The 22,352-nt window shown below is 47.1% G+C and overlaps 1 protein-coding gene across 4 annotated transcripts in view; it reads right to left on the reverse strand.

Moving 5' to 3' along the window:
- The window catches only part of TAF1 (TATA-box binding protein associated factor 1), a 137,040-nt gene that overhangs the window by 61,135 nt on the left and 53,553 nt on the right, over positions 1-22,352 (reverse strand). For all 4 annotated transcript variants that reach the window (XM_075917992.2, XM_075917993.2, XM_075917994.2 and 1 more), the window contains exons 17-22: positions 18,272-18,413; positions 5,907-6,037; positions 4,699-4,779; positions 1,478-1,627; positions 1,190-1,309; positions 544-719 (exon numbers count right to left, since the gene is read on the reverse strand). In XM_075917992.2, coding sequence (XP_075774107.2) covers positions 544-719; positions 1,190-1,309; positions 1,478-1,627; positions 4,699-4,779; positions 5,907-6,037; positions 18,272-18,413 — 800 coding nt within the window. The remainder of the gene's footprint in view (positions 1-543; positions 720-1,189; positions 1,310-1,477; positions 1,628-4,698; positions 4,780-5,906; positions 6,038-18,271; positions 18,414-22,352) is intronic.

Here is a 22,352-nt window from a genome sequence, read left to right on the forward strand (position 1 = left end):
TCGCCCAACTCCCTATCAGATTCCATACTTTCCCCTGCACTCCAATCCCATACTGCAAGCTCCCTTCTGCACCTACCTCCATCCAGACCCCACATCTCCTCCATTAATATGGACGAATGTGGCCTTGACCACTCTTCAAATTCTTGGGAGTGGCCCCTCCCATCACAAATTATTGCCTACCCCTGCTTAACTTAACCCATGAGGTGTAGTCAGAGCTAGGTTGAAAACAACATACCTACTGCCTATCAGAGAGGATTACCTACAGAAAAAGGAGAACCCCTCCAGTTGATGTGGTATGTATCTATACTGAAGTGCTAAGAAGCTAGCAAACTATGAACCTAGAAACAAAGCTCATATCACCCACATACCTGTCAAGGTATGGTGCAAGACTTCCATTCCTGATCTTTCCCAAAAAATCTGCAACCAAGAGAACACCACAGCCATGCCAATATTTTTTAAAACATTCCCATAAAGCCATCATCCTCTATTAAAGTGGCTCAGCTGGACAAATCTACAAGTCCCCACTATGTGCGGGAAACTTACTTATTCTGCAAGTCGAAGATGCGCTGACACTCCTCTTTATACCTCTCCTGATGTTCTGCCACTGAGAACCGAGATCCACGTGCAAATTTACTCATAGGTCCCTCCCCTGAGCGAGCCTGCTCCGTGGACATTGTGCGCACCACATCAATCACTTCCCAACGGGAAAGCTTCTTAATCTGAAAAACAAAACACACGAGAAAGCACTTCAGGAGACATAGCTCAGGAAGGAGGATACAGAGTCAAACACTAGAGCTAAAAGTGAGCCCTCTCCATATGCCACTCTCTCCATGTCCACACTACAGGTAAGATTGAAGCAGCCACAGTTGGTCTTCCGGGGTTAGGATTAGCAGGTCTAGTGAAGACACGCTAATTAGAACTGAGAGGACGCTCCCATCGATGCTGGTAGTCCTACTTCTATGAGAAGGAAGGGAAGTCGAAGGGAAAGTGTGCTCCCTTTGACTTCCCACAGAGTGAAGAGCACCAAAATTCAACTTAAGAAACTTCAATTTAAGCTACGTAATTAACGTAGCTGAAGTTGCGTATCTGAATTTGAACTTATCCCTTCGTGTAGACCAGGGTTCTGGATCTACCCAATAGACTCCCATGGACAGGACTCCATACTGTACAGCTCCTGGGTCAAACTCACCTCTTCTTCAGGAACACCGAATTTACGTAGAAGCTGTTTGGCATTTTTGAGAGAGAGACGCCGGAGATCAGCATCTGTCCCTGTCACTGTCTTCTTCACTGGCTGTGGCTCCTTGTCATCCTGTTCAAAGACATAGCTCCTGAAGATCACCACTTACGCTAACCTTTTCTATATTCTCATTCCCTGTCTTGCATTCCTTTAAACTGCCTCCCCCACCCCCACCCATCTTTATTCCACTTCTTCAAACTTATCCCTCTTGCCCCACCCCAGCCTTGAGCACACATCTACCTTCTGCTGGGTTGGTTTGTTTGGGATTTTCACATAAGAGAAACCTTCACCACAACCTGTGGGATCTGCCACACCAGTCACTTCCAGCAGGCACTTTCCCTTCATGGCAGCAATGAAGGCTCGCGTGGTATTCCAAGGAGCTGTGCGCACCTGCAATAAAGGGGAGGAATAGGCCATCACAATCCTGTCACTCGCCAGGACAGTTTTCCACCCACTCTTTTGCTGGTCACACCAAAACTTGAAGCACATTCAGCAGTTTTTACTAATGTTCTCAAGTTCAATTTATTGACAGGCCACAGTTTTTATGGACATCAACTGTGTGACGTGTAAGCACACAGGTGATCTGTCCTAATTCAGAGGAAAAACATTCATGACCAAACAGCTTTAAAAATACAATGCAATAAATCTAAATATGCTGAGCCCCCACATATGTCAACTTTGCTTTCTCCACTCCCAGGCACCTCTGCTCATGCTAGCACTAGCTGACACCTCATGGACTGCTTGCTGTACCACCAGGCTCCATTAGTATAATCCTGTTAGCTCTAAGAGGACATTGTGTCAAATTCAACCGCATAGGGTCTGCAGCAGTCTCTATCGAAAATGGGACAGGGATCACCAGAGGTCACTCACTACTCAGCCTCCCTCTTTATGTTGGAAGAAATCTTAGGTAACTAAGCACTGAACAACAATTGAAGGGCGCTATGACCAAGACCAAAGAGCAAGAACATAAGAACGGCCGTACTGGGTCAGACCAAAGGTCCATCTAGGCCAGTAGCCTGTCTGCCGACAGTGGCGGGCACCAAGTGCCCTAAAGGGGGTGGTCCAAAGACAATGATCAAGCGATCTGTCTCCTGCCATCCTTCTCCAGCCTCTGACAGAGGCCAGGGACACCATTTCTATCCCCTGGCTAATAGCCTTTTATGGACCTAACCTCCATGAAATTATCTCGCTTCTCTTTAAACTCTGTTATAGTCCTAGCCTTCACAGCCTCCTCTGGCAAGGAGTTCCACAGGTTGACTACACACTGTGTGAAGAAGAACTTTCGCTTATTAGTTTCAAACCTGCTATTCATTAACTTCATTTGGTAACCTCTAGTTCTTCTATTATGGAGACTAATAAATAACTTTTCTTTATTCACCCTCTCCACACCATTCATGATTTTATATACCTCTATCATATCCTTCCAAAATCCTAATAATTTTAGTTGTCCTTTTCTGAACCCTTTCTAAGGCCAAAGTATCTTTTTTGAGGTGAGGAGATCACATCTGTACACAGTACTCAAGATGTGGGCGTACCATAGTTTTATACAGGGGCAATAAGATATTCTGTGTTTTATTTTCTATCCCTTTCTTAATCATTCCTAACATTCTATTTGCCTTTTTGACCGCCGCTGCATACTGTGTGGAAGTTTTCAGAGAACTATCCACGATAACTCCAAGATCTCTTTCCTGATATATCGTAGCCAAATTAGCCCCCATCATACTGTATGTATAGTTGGGGTTATTTTTTTCCAACGTGCATTACTTTACACCTATCCACACTAAATTTCATTTGCCATTTTGTTGCCCAATCACTCAGTTTGGTGAGATCTTTTTGAAGTTCTTCACAGTCTGCTTCTGTCTTGACTATCTTAAACAGTTTAGTATCATCCGCAAACTTTACTACCTCACTGCTTACCCCTTCCTCCAGATCATTTATAAATAAGTTGAAAAGGATTGATCCCAGGACTGACCCTTGGGGGACACCACTAGTTACCTCTATCCATTCTGAAAATTTACCATTTATTCCTACCCTTTGTTTCATTGATTGAGAACTGGTTAAAAGACAGGAAAGGACCTTCCTTCTTATCCCATGGCAATGTAATTTACACAAGAGCCTTTGGGGAGGGACCTTGTCAAAGGCTTTCTGAAAATCTAAGTATACTATATCTACTGGATCCCCCTTGTCTGCATGTTTGTTAACCCCTTCAAAGAACTCTAATAGATTAGTAAGACATGATTTCCCTTCGCAGACACCATGTTGACTTTTGTCCAACAAATTATGTTCTTCTACGTGTCTGACAATTTTATTCTTCACTATTGTTTCAACTAATTTGCCCGGTACTGAAGTTAGACTTACCCGTCTGTAATTGCCAGAATCGCCGCTAGAGCCCTTTTTAAATATTGGTGTCACGTTAGCTACCTTCCAGTCATTAGGTACGGAAGCCGATTTAAAGGATAGGTTACAAACCACAGATAATAGTTCAGCAATTTCCCATTTGCATTCTTTTAGATGAATGCCATCTGGTCCCAGTGATTTGATAACGTTAAGTTTTTCTATTTGTTCCAAAACTTCCTCTAATGACACTTCAATCCAGGACAGCTCCTCAGATTCACCACCCACAAAGGACGGTGCAGATTTGGGAATCTCTCTAACATCCTCAGCCGTGAAGACTGAAGCAAAGAAATCATTTAGTTTCTCCACAATGGCTTTATCATCCTTGATTGCTCCTATTATATCTCAATCGTCTAGGGGACCACTGGTTTTTTAGCAGGCTTCCTGCTTCTAATGTACTTAAAAAACATTTTGCTATTTCTTTGAGTTTTTGGCTAGCTGTTCTTCAAAATCTTTTTTGCTTTTCTTATTACATTTTTACACTTGATTTGACAGTTTGACATTTGAGAGAGGATCACTCTCCATTTCACCATGATCTAAGTTCATCCTCACTTGTTTTCATGGTACTTTTCTTCTTGTCTTTCCAATTCCCAACTGAAGTTCTCTGCTTGGACTAGGCTCTTCCCTCTGTGCCCGGGACTTTAACCATAAGTCTACTAATAGCATCCCTGTAGAGCGAGCAGAATTATTCTGGTGGGAGCTAGGTGAAGAGGAGGGGTTTCAGATGGTCAGCAGAACTCAGAGCATTGTTGTTATGTGTTCAGGCCATCCTTTGCTGTTCTAGTAGCTGTAATTTTGACATAGATTTTACCTTCAACCCCAGGACACTTGGCACATTACAGGGTAGTGAGGCCTAGACTTACACCCTAGCTTGCCACAACTACATATTTGCATAGACCTGAGTCCATTTTGCAGCAAGGGGTGGATTCCTCAGAAAAAAGGACACAAATCATGATTGGACACCCAAAAGAAAACGTGTTCTGATTTAAAGGAGATTTTATTTTTTGCTACCAGGCTCATTTACAGACTATCACATGTCTAATTTCCCTGCTTTTCCTTCACAGTACCTCATCATCAATTTTCATCTGGAAGTCCTCTTCATTCTCTTCCTCTGGGGCAAAAAAAGATTTTTCCCCATAACCGGCATCCTATAGTGAAACAGCAAGAAAAAAAATTGAACTCCCTAATTATAAACAGGATCCATGAGCAAAGGAAAAAAAACCAGTATTATGAAACTGATAGCCTCCAGCAAAGACCAGCCCTACTGTAGTATACCGAACACACCGTGAGGGAGACCAACCATGTGTATCAAACACGTATCAGCCTTTGGGCTAGGATTACCATATTTCAAAAAAGACGACACTGTCCGGTGGAGGGGTGGGAGAGGGCAAGGAGTCAAGTGCAGAAGGGGAGGGGTATTTGAGGGGGTACTGGAGGGTTATGTGTACTGGGGGAAGGGTTATGGAGAGATACTGGAGTGTGTACTGGGAAAGGTATCAGGGTTGGGGTGAGGGGGTACATGCCACCTCACGCTTGAAGTGGGGGGCAGTTTCACAGTGGCAGAGTGGCTGGTACAGCCCATGATGCAGCACCAACCCTCAAACAATCTCCCTTGGTCCTCTCACCCTCCCCAGGCCTGGGAGCAGATGTTTGGGTGGACAGTACTCAACAGCTGTGGCTGCAGGGAAGGAATCAATCTAGCAACAGAGCCAGCTCTTTTTGAGCTGTAACATCTGCTCTCTCCCAGAGAGAGCTGCAGGATCAGAAAAAGAGGGTTCATGTCCAGGGACATCTGGCAACCCTCACGTGAACAAACTTAACTTTCGTCTTCAAAAGATAAACTGTTTCCAAAGCTAGTCCAGCAGCACGACATGCCAACTAATTCCAGGGACAGCCCCATGTGCAGACTAGCTCACTGAGCAGACCTCCCACTCACTAACTCATTCTTCACACCCCTTCTCAGCCTCTGAGACATCACATCTCCACTGCACATTTCCTCAGCAAGTACAATAAGGGGGTAGGGTAGGGAAACCCATACGAGAGAATGGGAGTCCAATGGCTCCCTTTTGCTCATAGATCCAGCTCCCTTCCTGGGCATCTGGAAGTGCAGAAGAGGGTTTAATTGTCTGTCCCAGAGTCAAGATGCTAATTTACCAAAGCTAGAGAAAAATTAGTTGCCACATTATGGAACATTGCTCCTTGCTTCATCTTCCACAAAGAAAGAGTTCCCAGTAATTTAGCAGTATCCGTCAGTCAGCCAGCAAGTGACACTCACCTTTAGCCGCTGCTCAGCTGCAATCATGCTATAATAGGCACAGCACTGCTCTGGGGACACCATCGCTCTTATTTCCTCTTCTGTTGGTAATCTGAAGTCTGATTTTAATACCCACCAATTTGAATCCATCCCTGAAAAATGTAGAGGAGTTTATTTAACTGTAACAATAGAGGCCATTCCTCAAAGAAAAGGAGATTATTTACTAAGGATGATTAACAAGCAGTATTTAAGTCAGAGGAGGATGGAATGGCTGAGCAGAGAACAGCATTGCCAAATGTGACTTCCATCAGAGTTCTGCAGACTAAATTAGTGAGTGATTAATGAGCTACATGGAAGGCTCTAGAATTAGTGGACACATCAGATATCCATAAAGGGAACATACAGAAACCTATTGGTAAACACTTTAATCTACCTGGACATACATTAAGATATCTCCAAATTGCTGTTTTGTTACAGAACAATTCCACAAGCCAAAAACAGAGACGAATTGGAACTACAACTCATTCACAAGTTTAATTCTCATGCGAATCGTTTAAATGGAGATACAGGATGGCTGGGACATTATCGCCCAACCAAACAATGAAAGTGTCAAAGGTTATTTATGTCTGTGCAGAAGAACATAAGCCATCTCTCTCCTGCCATCCATCTCCACTCTGACAAACAAAGGCTAGGGACACCATTCCTTACCCATCCTGGCTAACAGCCATTAATGAACTTCAATTCATGGAGCTTATCTAGTCCTCTTTTAAACCCTATTATAGTCCGAGCCTTCACAATCTCCTCAGGCAAGGAGTTCCACAGATTGATTGTACACTGTGTGAAGAAGAACTTCCTTTTATTTGTTTTAAACCTGCTGACTGTTAATACAAGAACTAGGGGCCCCCAAATGAAATTATGGGAACAAGTAAATAACTTTTCCCTTATTCACTTTCTCCACACCACTCATGATAAGAACATAAGAACGGCCGTACTGGGTCAGACCAAAGGTCCATCTAGCCCAGTAGCCTGTCTGCCGACAATGGTCAGCACAAGGTGCCCCAGAGAGGGTGGACTGAAGACAATGATCAAGAGATTTGTCTCCTGCCATCCTTCTCCAGCCTCTGACAGAGGCCAGGGACACCATTTCTATCCCCTGGCTAATAGCCTTTTATGGACCTAACCTCCATGAAATTATCTCGCTTCTCTTTAAACTCTGTTATAGTCCTAGCCTTCACAGCCTCCTCTGGCAAGGTGTTCCACAGGTTGACTACACGCTGTGTGAAGAACTTTCTTTTATTAGTTTTAAATCTGCTACCCATTAACTTCATTTGGTGTCCGCTAGCTCTTCTATTATGGGAACTAATAACTTTTCTTTATTCGCCCTCTCCACACCACTCATGATTTTATAGACCTCTATCATATCCCCCCTCGGTCTCCTCTTTTCTAAACTAAAAAGTCCCAGTCGTTTTAACTTCTCTTCATATGGGACCTGTTCCAAACCCCTAATCATTTTAGTTGCTCTTTTCTGAACCCTTTCCAAGGCCAAAATATCTTTTTTGAGGTGAGGAGACCACATCTGTACACAGTTTTTTAGACCTCTATCATATCCTCCCTTAGTCTCCTCTTTTCTAAATTGAAACGCCCTTTAACGTCTCTTTAATCTCTCCTCATGAGACCCATTCCAAACTCCTAACCATTTTAGTTGCCCTTCTCTAAACCTTTTCTAATGCTAGTATAAATTTTTTAGACTAGACCACCACATCTGTATGCAATATTCAGGATGTGAGTACCATGGATTTATATAAGGGCAATAAGATATTCTCTGTCTTATTCTCTATCCCTTTTTTAATGAACCCAAACATCCTATTTGCTTGCCTTTTTTTTTTTTTTTTTTTCCAACTGTCGCTGCACACTGCATGGACGTCTTCAGAAAACTATCCATGATGGCTCCAAGATCTTTCCTGATTAGTTGTAGCTAAATTAGCCTCCATCATATTGTACGTATAGTTGGGGTTATTTTTTCCAATGTACATTACTTTACATTTATCCACATTAAATTTCATTTGCCATTTTGTTGCCCATTCACTTAGTTTGGTGAGATCTTTTTGAAGTTCTTCACAGTCTGCTTTGGTCTTAACTATCTTGAGCAGTTTAGTATTGTATGCTAACTTTGCCAGCTCACTGTTTACCCTTTTCTCCAGATCATTTATGAATAAGTTGAATAGGATTGGTCCGAGAACTAACTCTTGGGGGACACCACCAGTTACCCCTCTCCATTCTGAAAATTTACCATTTATTCCTATTCTTTGTTTCCCGCTTTTAACCAGTTCTCAATCCATGAAAGGACCTTCCCTCTCATCTCATGACAACTTAATTTACCTAAGAGCCTTTGGTGAGGAACCTTGTCAAAGCCTTTCTGGAAATCTAAGTACACTATATCTTCTGGATCCCCCTTATCCACATGTTTGTTGACCCTTTCAAAGAACTCTAATAGATTAGTAAGACATGATTAGCCTTTACAGAAACCATGTTGACTTTTGCCCAACAAATTGTGTTCTTCTATGTGTCTGACAACTTTATTCTTTATTACCGTTTCAATTAATTCGCCCGGTACTGATGTTAGACTTACCGGTCTGTAATTGCCCGGATCACCTCTAGAGCCCTACCTATTTAAATATTGGTGTTACATTAGCTATCTTCCAGATATTGGGTACAGAAGCTTATTTAAAGGATAGGTTACAAACCATAGTTAAGAGTTCTGCAATTTCACATTTGAGTGCATTCAGAACTCTGGGGTGAATGCCATCTGGTCCCGGTGACTTGTTACTGTTAAGTTTATCAATTAATTCCAAAACCACCTCTAATGACACTTCAATCTGTGACAATTCCTCAGATTTCTCATCTATAAAGGATGGCTCAGGTTTGGGAATCTCCCTAACATCCTTAGCTGTGAAGACTGAAGCAAAGAATTCATTTAGTTTCTCTGCAATGACTATCTTTGAGTACTCCTTTTGCATCTCGACCGTCCAGGGGCTCCACTGGTTGTTTAGCAGGCTTCCTGCTTCTGATGTATTTAAACATTTTGTTATTACTTTGAGTTTCTGGCTAGCTGTTCTTCCAACTCCTTTTTGGCTTTTCTTAATTACACTTAATTTGACAAAAGTTTATTCTCCTTTCTATTTTCCTCACTAGGATTTGACTTCCATTTTTTAAAAAGATGCCTTATCTCACTGCTTCTTTTACATGCTTAAGCCACAATGGCTCTTTTTTAGTTCTTTTACTGTGTTTTTCAATTTGGGCCTCTATTATGGTGTCTATGCAGCTTGCAGGGATTTTACTTTAGTCACTATACCTTTTAATTTCTGTTTAACTAACCTCCTCATTTTTGCATAATTCCCCTTTCTGAAATTGAATGCCACAGCTTTGGGCTGCTGAGGTGTTCCGGTCATTTTTTCCAAGCAGTCCTGCTATAGTTAACTCTTGGACCAGATCCTGTGCTCCACTCAGGACTAAATCGAGAACTACCTCTCCCTTTGTATATTTCTGCACCAGCTGCTCCAAGAAGCAGTCATTTAAGGTATCGAAAAATTATGTGTCTGCATTTCGTCCTGAGGGGACATGTACCCAGTCAATATGGGGATAATTGAAATCCCCCACTATTATTGAGTTTTTTATTTTGATAGCCTCTCTAATCTCCCTCTGCATTTCATAGTCACTATCACTGTCCTGGTCAGATGGTTGATAATATATCCCTACTGTTATATTTTTATTAGAGCATGGAATTGCAGTAAAACTCCAATTGTCTGGCATCCAGAGGTCTGGCACCCCTGATAGTCTGGCACGAACTGGAACCCAGAAATGCTCCAGCCAGCTGAACAATTGGAGCTGCTCTGTCCCCGGCTTCCCGAAGTCCGCCGCTGCTGAAACTGACCAGCGGCTGACTTGTAAAAGCTGGGGGCAGAGCACCCCAGCTGCTCTACCCCCAGCTTCCCAAAGTCCACAACCGGTCAGCAGTGGCTGACTTTGGGAAGCTGGGGGTAGAGCAGCTGGGGTGCTGCCGGGTTGGTCCTGCAGCACCGCCCTCTCCCAGGATGCACAGTTCCCCGCCAACCCCCCGCCCCACCGCAGACCCCGCATAGCCCCCCTTCCAATACTCTTGATAATATCTGATAATCCGGCACCCCCTGGGTCCTAAAGGTGCCAGATTATCGGAAGTTTACTGTACTATCCATAGAGACTCTATGGAACATGTTGATTCATTTAAGATTTTTACTTCATTTGATTCTACATTTTCTTTCATACATAGTGTCCCCCCCCCCCCCCACACACACACACGACCTGTTCTGTCCTTCCAGTATGATTGTCCTCCATTGATGTCCTCACTCCACCAGGTTTCTGTGATGCCTATTATATCAATATCCTCCTTTAACACAAGGCATTCTAGTTCACCCATCTTATTTAGACTTCTAGCATTTCTGTACAAGCACTTTAAAAACTTGTCACTGTTTATTTGTCTGCCCTTTTCTAATGTGTCAGAGTCTTTTTTTATGTGATTTTTTTTTTTGTCCGATCTGGCCCATACTTCATCCTCTCCTCCTGACTAAAACCTAGAGAATCTCTATCAATAGACTCTCCTCTAAGAGAAGTCTCTGTCCAATCCACATGCTCCTCTGTACCAATCAGCTTTCCCTCATCTCTTAATTTAAAAACTGCTCTGTGACCTTTTTCCATGTTTAGTGCCAGCAGTCTGGATCTACTTTGGTTTCCATCCTTCCTGTATAGGCTCCCCCATCCCAAAAGTTTCCCCAGTTTCTTATAAATCTAACCCCCTCCTCCCAACACCATCGTTTCATCCACATATTGAGACTCTGAAGTTCTGACTGCCTGCCTACCTGGCCCTGTGCATGGAATTAGAAGCATTTCTGAGAATGCCACCATAGAGGTCCTGGATTTCAGTCTCTTTCCTAGCAGCCTAAATTTGGCCTCCAGGAAGTCTCTCCTACCCTTCCCTACGTCATTGGTACCTACATGTACCACAACCACTGACTCCTCCATAAGTCTATCTAGATGCCTCAAGAGATCTGCAACCTTCGCACCAGGCAGACAAGTCACCATACTGTTCTCTCGGTTATCACAAACCCAGCTATCTATGTTTCTAATGATCGAATCTCCCATTACTAATACCTGCCTTTTCCTAATGACTGGAGTTCCCTCCCCCAGAGAGAGATCCTCAGTGCAAGAGGATACCCCAACATCATCTGGAAGGAGGGTCCCAACTATGGAAGGTTTCACTCTGCTCCTGTTGACTGCTCTCCTTCCCTGAGCCTTTCATCCTCCTTAACAGCACAGAGGATGTCTGACCGGAGGTGGGACAATTCTACAGTGTCCCAGAAAGCCTTATCAACATACCACTCTGCCTCTCTCAGCTCCTCCAGTTCAGACACCCTGGCCTCCAAAGCCCATATGTGGTCTCTGAGGGCCAGGAGCTCCTTGCACCAAATACACACACGCCAGCCGCCCACAGGGCAAGTAATCATACAAACAGGATAGCCCCCACTCTGCTGCTGGACTTCTCTCCTACAGCTACCTAGGTTATTGATAGGGTTTTTATTTAAATCAGGAAGTTTTGATTATAGATTAAAGGTTTTAAAGAATGGCAAGCGTACCTCACCCCCTTCCCAACTCCCTCTTGAAATTCCCTATTGGCAAAGCTCCCTGCTTGCTAACTCACTGCTTTATAAAGCCCTGGCCTTCCTGATAGCCCCCACCCCCTAAGACTCAGCCAATGAAGAGAGGCTTCTAGTTTTCAAACCTTAAATTAGAAGTTAACAGCTTCCAACTTCCAGCCACAGCACACAGTCCCTCAAACAAACCAACACACAAACACAAGCTCAGCACACAGCAAGTAACCCCAAACACAAACACACACTACAGACAGCCACTTACCTTACGGGTCCCATATTTACTCCTCCTTCACCTGGAGAATTCCCTCTCGAAACACCCTGTAAGCTGGCCCTGGTTTTAGTTTTCTTCTTCTCTAATTGCTAACTAATGGTTCTTATCTCTTAATACTAAAGGAAGTTACTCACCTCGTGCAGTAACTATTGTTCTTCGAGATGCGTGTCCCGTGGATGCTCCACTGTAGGTGTCGGGCTTGTCCCGGCGCCGCAGATCGGAGATCTTTTCTAGCCGTAGTCTGCCAGACCGCGCATGCGCGAAGTACGGCTCGTGGCTTTTCGCGCCGTTTGAGCGTTGGTGGTCCAGCTCCCACCAGTTCCTCCTGCCTCTTGCTCTGAAAGGCACAAAGTAGAGAAAACTCCGAAGAGGGGAAGAGGGCGGGTCGTGGAGCACCCACGGGACACGCATCTCGAAGAACAATCGTTACTGCACAAGGTGAGTAACTGCCTTTTCTTCTTTGAGCAGTGTCCCGTGGGTGCTCCACTGTAGGTGAATGTACAGCAGTAGCTCGCGAATGGAGGTGGGTTCAGAGCTAGCATGCCGTAGCTGAGGATAACACTGCTGTCGCCACCGCCGAATCGGGTATTAAGAGATTGGGGATGGCATAATGTGTAGCGAAGGTTAGGTTGGAAGACCACGTAGCAGCTCTACAGATATCTATCAAGGGAACTCCCTTGAGGAATGCAGTGGACGTTGCGACAGCCCGAGTCGAATGGGCTCTCAAAGTTGAAGGCAGTGGTTTGTTTCGCAGTTTATAACAAGTCCTTATGCACTGCACAATAGTGGAGGAGATGCGTTGAGCGGACAATGAGCGACCTTTAGTACGGTCCGCCATTGATATTAGTAGCGAGTCCACCACTCAAAAAGGTCTGGTTCTCTCAATATAAAAGGCAAGAGCACATCTGACGTCCAAAGTGTGCAGGCGCACATGTTCTGGTGAAGCGTGTGGTTTGGGATGGAATATAGGAAGAATTATAGGTTCATTGATGTGAAAACGAGAGATCACTTTGGGGCGAAAACGTAGTTGTGTTCGCAATATCACCACTTGGTGTGTAAAAACCGTATTGGGAGGAGAGACTGATAGTGCAGCTAGCTCACTCACTCTCCTCGTGGAAGTAACTGCCAACAAGAAAACTACCTTCATGGACAGGTCATGTAGATTGCATATTGCTAGCGGTTCGAAGGGTTTGCCTGTCTCAGTATTCAGGACCATTTCGAGGTCCCAAGGATCCGCCGGTTGAGTATAACGTGGATACAAGTTGGACATTCCCTTCAAGAACCTTTTCGGTGTCGGATGGGAAAATACGGAACATCCGTCGACAGGCTGATGAAAGGCTGCTATTACAGCGACATGAACTCTAATGGAAGCGCAGGTAAGGCCCGAATTTTTGAGGTATACAAGGTAGTCCAGGATACACTGTAGAGGTGTAGAGACTGGATTTTAGATCCTTTTGGAAACACCATGATGAGAAGCGTGACCATTTTGAGAGGTAAGTAGTTCGCGTAGGTAATTTTCTACTGTTTAGTAAAATGTGCTTGACAGATTGTGAGCATAACGCTTCTGATTGTTGGAACCAACTAGGTACCACGCCGTGAGTGCGAGATGGTCCACCTGCGGATGGAGCAGGGAGCGATGATTTTGCGAGAGCAGATCGTGTCGAATTGGTAGAGGACACGGAGGATGTATTGACATGCGATGGAGGTATGGATACCACATTTGCCTGGGCCAGGAGGGGGCTATTAGGATTACTGTAGCGCTCTCCCGAATAATTTTCTCCACTACCCTGGGAATCAAGGGTGTGGGTGGAAATGCGTAAAGTAGGTGACGTCCCCAGTTGTATAGGAAAGCGTCACCTTCTGAATTTCGCCCAATTCCCGCTCTCGAGCAATACTGAGGACATTTCGCATTGTGACAAGTGGCAAAGAGGTATACTAACGGAAATCCCCATCATTGAAATATCGCAGAGAGCACTATGGGATGTAACTCCCACTCGTGGTTGAGAGAAAAATGCCTGCTGAGGGCATCGGCCGTTACGTTGTGGTGGCCCGGGAGATACTCTGCAATTAAAAAGACGTTGTGGCGATTGCACATGTTCCATAAACGTACCGCTTCTGCGCACAAGGAGTGGGATCTGGCTCCACCCTGCTTGTTTACATAATAAACGGTTGTCATATTGTCTGTAAGGACTCGTATGACTTGTCCCCGAATGACAGGAAGGAAGCGTTGGCATGCTTTGTACACTGCCCTGAGCTCCAGGAAGTTGATGTGCATCAACGATTCGTCTGGCAACCATAGGCCTTGTACTTGTTCGGGGCCGAGGTGTGCGCCCCATCCGATGAGTGACGCATCTGTTGTCAACTGCGCCCATGGCTGAGGGCGATGAAAGGGTACGCCCGACAATAGATTGTCTGGACCTGTCCACCAAGCTAGTGACTTCTTGACATGGGTGGGAACCGTTACTGTCATGTGGACGTAGCGATCATTGGGGGGGACAGATCCGTGCCATCCAATGTTGAAGGCATCGAAAACGCAACCTTGCGTGTTTGACCATGTATGTTGTGGAGCCCATGTGCTCCATAAGCTGTAGGCACTGTAGTATGGGAACCGTTGGGCTGATGAGCAAGAACTGGATCAAATCCTGCATCATCTGGAACCTTTCCATCTGTAATTACACGCACTCGCGCGTAGAGTCTCGACAAGCGCCTATGAACTGTATTGATTGGTGCGGTTCCAATGAGGACTTCGGGATATTGAGAATGAGACGCAGCTCCTGGAAGACCGTGCGTGTTGTCTCTGTCACATCGCGTGCTACCTGCAAAGATTGGGCTCTGATTAAGCAATCGTTGAGGTATGGAAAGATCATTATGTGTAGACGAAGATATGCAGTCACCACGGCCAGGGTCTTGCAGAAAACCCGTGGAGCTGACGAGAGACCGAACGGCAGGACCTTGTATTGGAAATGGTCTATACCGATTTGGAAGCGTAGGAATCGTCTGTGTGCCAGATGAATCGCAATGTGGAAGTATGCATCCTGAAGATCGAGGGATGTGAACCAATCCCCGTTCTGAAGTGCTGGGATGATTGTAGCGAAGGTAACCATTCGAAACAGTTGTTTTTGTAAGAAACGGTTGAGGTCGCAAAGATCTAGTATCAGTCTCCATCCCCCTGATTTCTTTTCCGTTACAAAGTACCGGCCCCCTGGGCATGCGTGGCTCAACAGGGGAAACTGCTATACAAAGCTCCGATCTGCGGCTCAGGGCCACCCTTTACCTACAGTGGAGCACCCACGGGGACACTACTCGAAGAAGAATAAAAACCTCTGCCCTTGAACTCGTCCGGAACAGGCTGTATTCCTCCGACGAGTAGATGGGTAACTTCTTGCCTGAGCAAGGGCTCGTGAGATGGGTCCCTGAAAAGGGACAGGGCAGGAGGAGAAGGGGGGGGTAGCGACGTGAATGGGATGGTGTAACCGAGGCGAATTGTCTGAAGGACCCATTTGTCAGTGGTGATGTAAGCCCATCGATGGAGGTACAGCCTCAGACGGTGGTGAAAAATCACCTTCGTAGCACTCAATGGTGATGGTAGGAATGGTTCTCAATCCCTCGAGTGACGCGTCAAACTTGCTGTCTGGTACCCTGTTGGGAAGTAGTTTTGGGCGGCGGACGTCTCCGCTGTTGACGCTGTCTACCTCTTTGTTGGTCTTGAGGCCTATACTGAGGAGGCTGTCGTGGGGGGGGCCTCTGCCTTTGGTAGGGGGTATATCGTTTTCTACGGTATGGAGGAGTGTACATGCCCAATGTTTTTAAAGTGGTTCTGGAGTCCTTCCTCGAGTGCAGAAGTTGGTCAGTCTTATCAGAAAAGAGATTTTGCCTGTCAAAGGGTAGGTCCTCGACCTTCGACAAGAGGTCTTTGGGAGCAGAGGACTGCTGCAGCCAGGATGCTCTGCGCATAACGACCGATGTAGCAGTCGTGCGCGCTGCAGTGTCGGCTGTATCCAGGGCAATATGTAAGGCCGTTCCAGAGGCTGCGTAGCCCTCTTGTATTACAGCCTTTAAAATGTCCCGTTTCGCCTCTGGAAGATGTTGAAGAAGTGGCACAAGCTTGGCGTAGTTGTCGAAATTGTGATTCGCCAACAGTGCAGAATAATCTCCGGGGCCTGTCTCTGCTCTTCCAGAACAAGCGATAAATGAAGACCTAAAAAACAAGTTATGAAAGTTGCTGTATGCTTTGTGTGCTCACACACTGAATGAAATTTACTGCAGGCAGAGCTAATAGTGTGGTCTATACTGAACAACCAACATCTGCCACCAGAAGAGCCTGTTTTCTATTGCTTATCACTTTATCACACTATCTATTTAGGATTACATTCGTCAAGTGTTTGCCTAAAGCTGGGTGTTTTTAAAACAAACAAAATGGTTCAGCCATTTCCAAGAACAAGCTTAGTGAAAAATACATTTTGCCCAAGTTAACAAAAAAAAATCTTATGACTTCACGAGAATCTCTAGTCCAGGGACAGGAAATAAGCCACAGGCAGCTTGCTAGGGATAGCCCCTGGTGGGCCACCAGAGTACTCAGAGTACGCCGGGGATGGTGAACGTATTTCCGGAGAGAACTCGGGACTTAGTGAGAGAGAAGATAATCTCCTAGATCTATGGGCAGGTGGTGCCAGCAACTGTTCCGGTGGAGAGGAAGTTGGAGTGGAGAGCACAGAGTGAGGGATTATCTCCACTGGTATTGAAGGAGTCCGTGCCGAGGTGGTCCGCGTCGTCTGAGTCGATTGTGTCGGCACAGACGACTGTCTCGGTTCCGGGGACCATCTCAAGGGGGAAGGCCGCCTCGGTGCCGGTGGACGTCCTTCTAAGGGAAGCCTGTGATGTGACGATCCTTCCAGTGCCGAAGGATGGCTCGGTGCCGGTAAGCGCGTCGATCACGAGGAACACTCCAGTGCCGGTGAACGTGTAACTGGTGATTGCTGCTTCCTGGGCAGCGATGATTGATTCGGTGCCAACCGTGTAGGAGAATAAGGGTGCTCAGGAGTTACCGAGAGTCCCCGTGTCGAGGGTATCGGCGCTGTTTGTTTTGGCCGTGCCGCATGTGCCCGGGGCGAGGAGCGACTCAAAGCTGGTGATCGTGCTCGAGAATGAGCCGGTGCCGAAGAACGCTCCTGTGCTGAGGAATGGCTCGGCTACGCAGGCAGCTTGGACGTGTGTCTTGATGCCGGGGAGCATCTCGGTGCCGGGGAGCGGCTGCATGCCGGGGAGCGTCTCGGCGCCGGGGAGCGTTCCGCACCAGCAGAGGTCCTCGAAGCCGTGGAGGTCCCTGGAAGCGGTTTGGAAACCGAGGGAACGGCTGAGACCGTGGAACCAGATATAGAAGGGCTCGGAGCCGACTTACTCCGGCTGTCTTTGGGCGCCACCACAACGCGTGCGGGCGGTGCCGTTGATGTCCCTGGCTGGTCACCAGCACCCGATCGTGAGGGTGGAAGAAATCGCGTTGGAGATGGTTTCCTCTTCGTTCTTTTAGTTTGCTCTGCATGCCCCTTAGGTTGCTGGGTTTGGGGTTGCAGAGCTTTGTCGAACAAGAGGATCTTTAGGCGCATGTCCCTGACCCGTCTTGCTCTGGCTGTTAGCTTGGAGCAATGGGGACATTTTTGGGATATGTGGCCTTCCCTGAGGCACCTGAGGCACAGGGAACGGCCATCAGAGGCAGGCATTGCCTCACGGCATTTGCCGCACTTCTTGAACCCCGGCATTGAGAAAGAATAAACTGACTACTGAAGAAAATTTTTTTTTATTTTTTTTTTTTTAAAACGACTAGAACTATCAACTATACAAAGAACTATAACTAACTTTTTAAAACTATGTATATAACAACTGTTGGTAATCTCTCTCTGTCTTTGTGAACAGGGTTCACGAGAGAGACGTTGACCCGTCCGCGGCCGAGGACGGTCAGGAGGAATAGGCGGGAACCGGACCACCAACGCTCAAATGGCACGAAAAGCCACAAGCCGTACTTCGCGCATGCGCGGTCCAGCAGACTACGGCTAGAAAAGATCTCCGATCTGCGGCGCTGGGACAAGCCCAAAACCTACAGTGGAGCACCCACAGGACACTGCTCGAAGAAGAATCTGTGGTTTTCCAGTTTCATACATGTTCAGCTCCCTCTTTGATACTGATCTACACTCTGCCTCTTTCTGTTCCCACCCCTCCCATTTTTTTCCTCCTCATCTCACACCCTCCCCCCCATTTATTTTGGTTCTGGACATCCAAACACTACAGTCATCTGAAGAAGTGGGCTGTGCCCACAAAAGCTCATGATACCGTCTACATATTTTGTTAGTCTTTAAAGTGCTACCAGACTATTATTTGTTTTTTAAATTTTTACTGTTACAGACTAACTTGGCTAGTCCGCTGAAGCTCTAGAATACCTGTTCGTTTAAAGTCAGCACAAAGCTTCAGCCGCTTTCGGATGCTGCTCTCAGAATGGGAAGGAAAAGCCTTCTTGATATCCTCCATGCGAATTCTCCGGGGCCGGTCTCTGCTCTTCCAGAACAAGCGATAAATGAAGACCTAAAAAACAAGTTATGAAAGTTGCTGTATGCTTTGTGTGCTCACACACTGAATGGAATTTACTGCAGGCAGAGCTAATAGTGTGGTCTATACTGAACAACCAACATCTGCCACCCGAAGAGCCTGTTTTCCATTGCTTATCACTTTATCACACTATCTATTTAGGATTACATTCGTCAAGTGTTTGCCTAAAGCTGGGTGTTTTTAAAACAAACAAAATGGTTCAGCCATTTCCAAGAACAAGGTTAGTGAAAAATACATTTTGCCCAAGTTAACAAAAAAAAATCTTATGACTTCACGAGAATTTCTAGTCCAGGGACAGGAAATAGCCACAGGCAGCTCGCTAGGGATAGCCCCTGGTGGACCACCAGAGTTTTATTTACCTGCATTCTCCACAGATACTTGAAACTCCTTTTAGCCCCAGATCACCATTCCTGGCCCATGGGAGCTGTAGGAAGCGGTGCAGACCAGGATGCTGCTTCCTGCTGTTCCTATTGGCCAGGAATGGTAAACCACAGCCAGTGGGAGCTACAAGTGCCCACATCTGCTCAGGTGCAGGTAAATAATGCAGCAGTGGCCCACCATAGGCTAAAGTTGATGAACCACATCTGATTCATGGGCCAGTTATTGCCAATTGCTGCTCTAGTATCTTGATGCCAGAGAGATAGTGGGCTTCAAGGTGGATGTTGTGGATGTGGCAGAAGTCCCTGAGACAGAGCTTCTCGGCAGCAAGCTTATGAATGCAATCCCCCTTGATTGCTGATGTAGAACATCAAGGCTGTGTCTGTGTTCCCTTTAATCTTTTCCAGCCATGTGCAGATTTTCTTCTATTCATATGTAGGGAAAAAAATGTGCACCATGGCACAGAGCTTGGTGGCACCTAAATCTTTCCTGAGCAACCGCACAAGCACCCAGGTTAGAGGGAACACTGGCCATGTCTTCTGTGAGAACTCTTATCACTTTGCCTGCCAGACAGACCACTCTGAGTTCTGTTTTGTGCATTATCTCATCTGGGGACACACCTTGGGTCTGAAGACCGTTGATGTGTGCGCCCCTGCCAAGGTCCGAGGCATCCAAGACCAGCTCTCTGGAAGAAATGGGGGGTGGCAAACGGAATTCCATCCCGTATCTATCATTGAAGCAAGACGAGTACCACCAGAGAAACAGTGACAATCTTTTCCAAGGGAACCCTGGTTTGGGAATAGGTTGGTGCCAGTTATTGCTGCAGGGGCCACACGTGGCACTTGGAATGGTAGACCTTCAACATATACGCCACCATGCAACCCAGTAGGTGAAGACACATCTTGGCCACCAAAGGAAACATGGAAACTTTCACGAGACGGCCCATCAGGACTTAAGTCTGTCTATGGGCAAGAATGCCCTAGCTTGGATCAAAGTATGTGGCCTTCAGGTCGAGGGTAGCAGACCAACCTCCAGGATCCATGGAGGGAATAATGGAGGCCAGGGAGACAATGTGGCATTTTGACTTCTTTAAACACCTGTTTAGGTCCCACAGGTCCAGAATGGGACCCAGACCAACCATAGTCTTCAGGATTAAAAAACCACCATGAATAGAAAGCCCCATTGCAGTATTTGAGCAGAACTTTCTCCACCACCCATAGTCAGAACAGCCTTGATCCTCCTATTATCCAGGATGGGTAGGAATGGTGTCCCTAGCCTCTCTGTCAGCAGATAGGAATGGGCAACAGAGATGGATGACTTGGTTATTACCTGTTCTGTTCACTCCCTCTGGGCATCTGACATTGGCTACTCTTGGCAGACAGGATACTGAGCGAGATGGACCTTTGGTCTTGTCACGAATCATGGGTACTGTGAATGGTTAACACGAGTGAATCAACAGCAAGTGAGCTGAAGAGAGGCCATGCAAGAGCCCCAGAGGATTATGGGTTTGTTTACAACTTTAAGAAAAAAGGACTCTAAAATTAAAGAACTGTGTATGTGGCTAAGGCAGCGTTTCCAGAAAAGAAAAAGTAACAAGGGAAGAATCTAACAGACCATTGTTTCTCACTCATGGTGAGGCAAGCAAAATTGGGTGGTGCAGAAACTGGGTGCTTCTGGATCAGTCATGGCCCCACAAGTTGGAGTCCACTGATTCAGCATATTGGGGTGACATGCACGTCGGACTTCCGCCTCAACAAAATTAACCAACATAACCTGGAGTCTGGCCAGCCCCAGAGGTGGGGGAGGGGTGTGTGTGTGTGTGAGAGAAAGAGAAATTGGATTAAGAATTAGATTTAGATTATTAAGTATACCATTTAATTATTGCTTGTAATGCCTTTTCATGTCTTTTAATGCTGTTTTAATTGCTTAGTACTAAATACACATATACAGGGCCCGACAAATGCACTCGCCCGTGGCGAGTAGATTTAATCAGCTGGCGAGTGCAGAGGCAGACTGGCCTGGTGGGCGGTTGTGACGGGCTGGCCAAAGCCCACACGACGAGCGGCACGGCCCCATCCGATCTGCCGGCCGGGCGGAGGAGCGGAGTGCCTCCGGGAAGGGGGAAGCGCCGTGATTCTCAGCACCGGGCATGAGCCAGAGGGCGGGATGCCGGCAGACGCCAGTATGCTGGCGTGACATGGCCCCACTGATTTTCAAGGGCTGCGGCTGCTCAGCTCTGGTTGAGTGGCCCCGGGAGCTGGTTGTGGCGCAGCCAGGCCCCACCCCGCCAGCTCCAGTCCTGCCATGGCCCCAACCCCGTCGCCGGTGACAGACCACTCCCGGCTGACCACCCAGCTCACTGCACCCGCCCCACGCCCTTTTGTCTCCGTGCCGCCCATTCCCCACGCTACCCCTGCACCCTGGATCCCCTGCTCTCCCTCTTCCCTGCAACTCTCTGGCTCTGCGCTGCCCTTGCACCCTGCTCCCCTCCGATCCCTGCCCCCCCAACTCCGTGCTGCCCATTCCCTGCACTGCCCCAGATCCCGATCCCTCTGCCCCTGCCATTCCCTGTGTCCCATTCCCCGTGCCTCCACCGCACCCCGCGTCCCTCTGGCTCCGTGCCTCCCATTCCCCGCGCCACCCCTGTACCCGCCCCCCACTGTTCCCTGCACCCCCTGTGGGTCGGGAGTGAAGGGTGCTTGCCCATAGGGAGTGGCTGGACAGGGCAGGGAAAAGGCTGCTGTGACCCAGCAGCGAGTGAAAGGGGGAGTTCACTTGAAGCGCTTTTGCCTTTATGGAAAAAAAACAAATGAAAATGCTATTTGCTATTTATAGGGCTAAAATGCCGGGACAAAAATGGAAAAAAAAAACCCATTGCAAAATGCAAACGTGTAAAAGACAACAAAAAAGGGGGGGGGGGGGGAATGTTTTGCTTGGGGCAGCAAAAAACCTAGAGCTGGCCCTGGGGGAGGGGAAGGGACTGGACTATGGGGAGGGGAAAAATATGGGGAAGAGGCTTGTGCTGAAGAGGACGGAGATGGAGAAAGGGGAAGGCACCAAGGGACAGGGGTGGCGGAGAGACAAATGCCAGGGGGCCAAGTGCAGACAATGAGGAAAAGGGCAGGAGGGGAGGTGTCAGTGGGAGGGGAGACAGGGTGATGCTGGGAGAGGAGAGAGTAAGGGCACTGGGGGCTGGAGGGGGGGTGGTGCTGGGAGAAGGCTAGAAAGAAGGGGTGGGCATGAGGAAGGCGGGGATGGAGCAAGCCAAGTATGAGGGCACAGGGGTATAAGGGGAACAGAGGCAGAGGGTGGTGAGCATCGGGGAAAAGAGAGCAAAAGGGGCAGGGGCAGTGAGGAAAGTGCTGGCACCAGGAGGGTGCAGGTGCCAGGGGATTGTGGGGGAGAAGCAGAAGGGCAGACACCTGCAGGGGAGGGACCAGCACCAGAGGAGAGAGGCAGGGCAGGTGTGTAGAGGGAGGTGTTACGAGAGGGGATGAGGAGGGGTACCTCACGATCAGAGTGGGGATACTGGAGGAG

The sequence above is a fragment of the Pelodiscus sinensis genome, chromosome 13 (assembly GCF_052426305.1).
Source record: "Pelodiscus sinensis isolate ZL-2025 chromosome 13, ASM5242630v1, whole genome shotgun sequence".
NCBI lineage: Eukaryota > Metazoa > Chordata > Testudines > Trionychidae > Pelodiscus > Pelodiscus sinensis.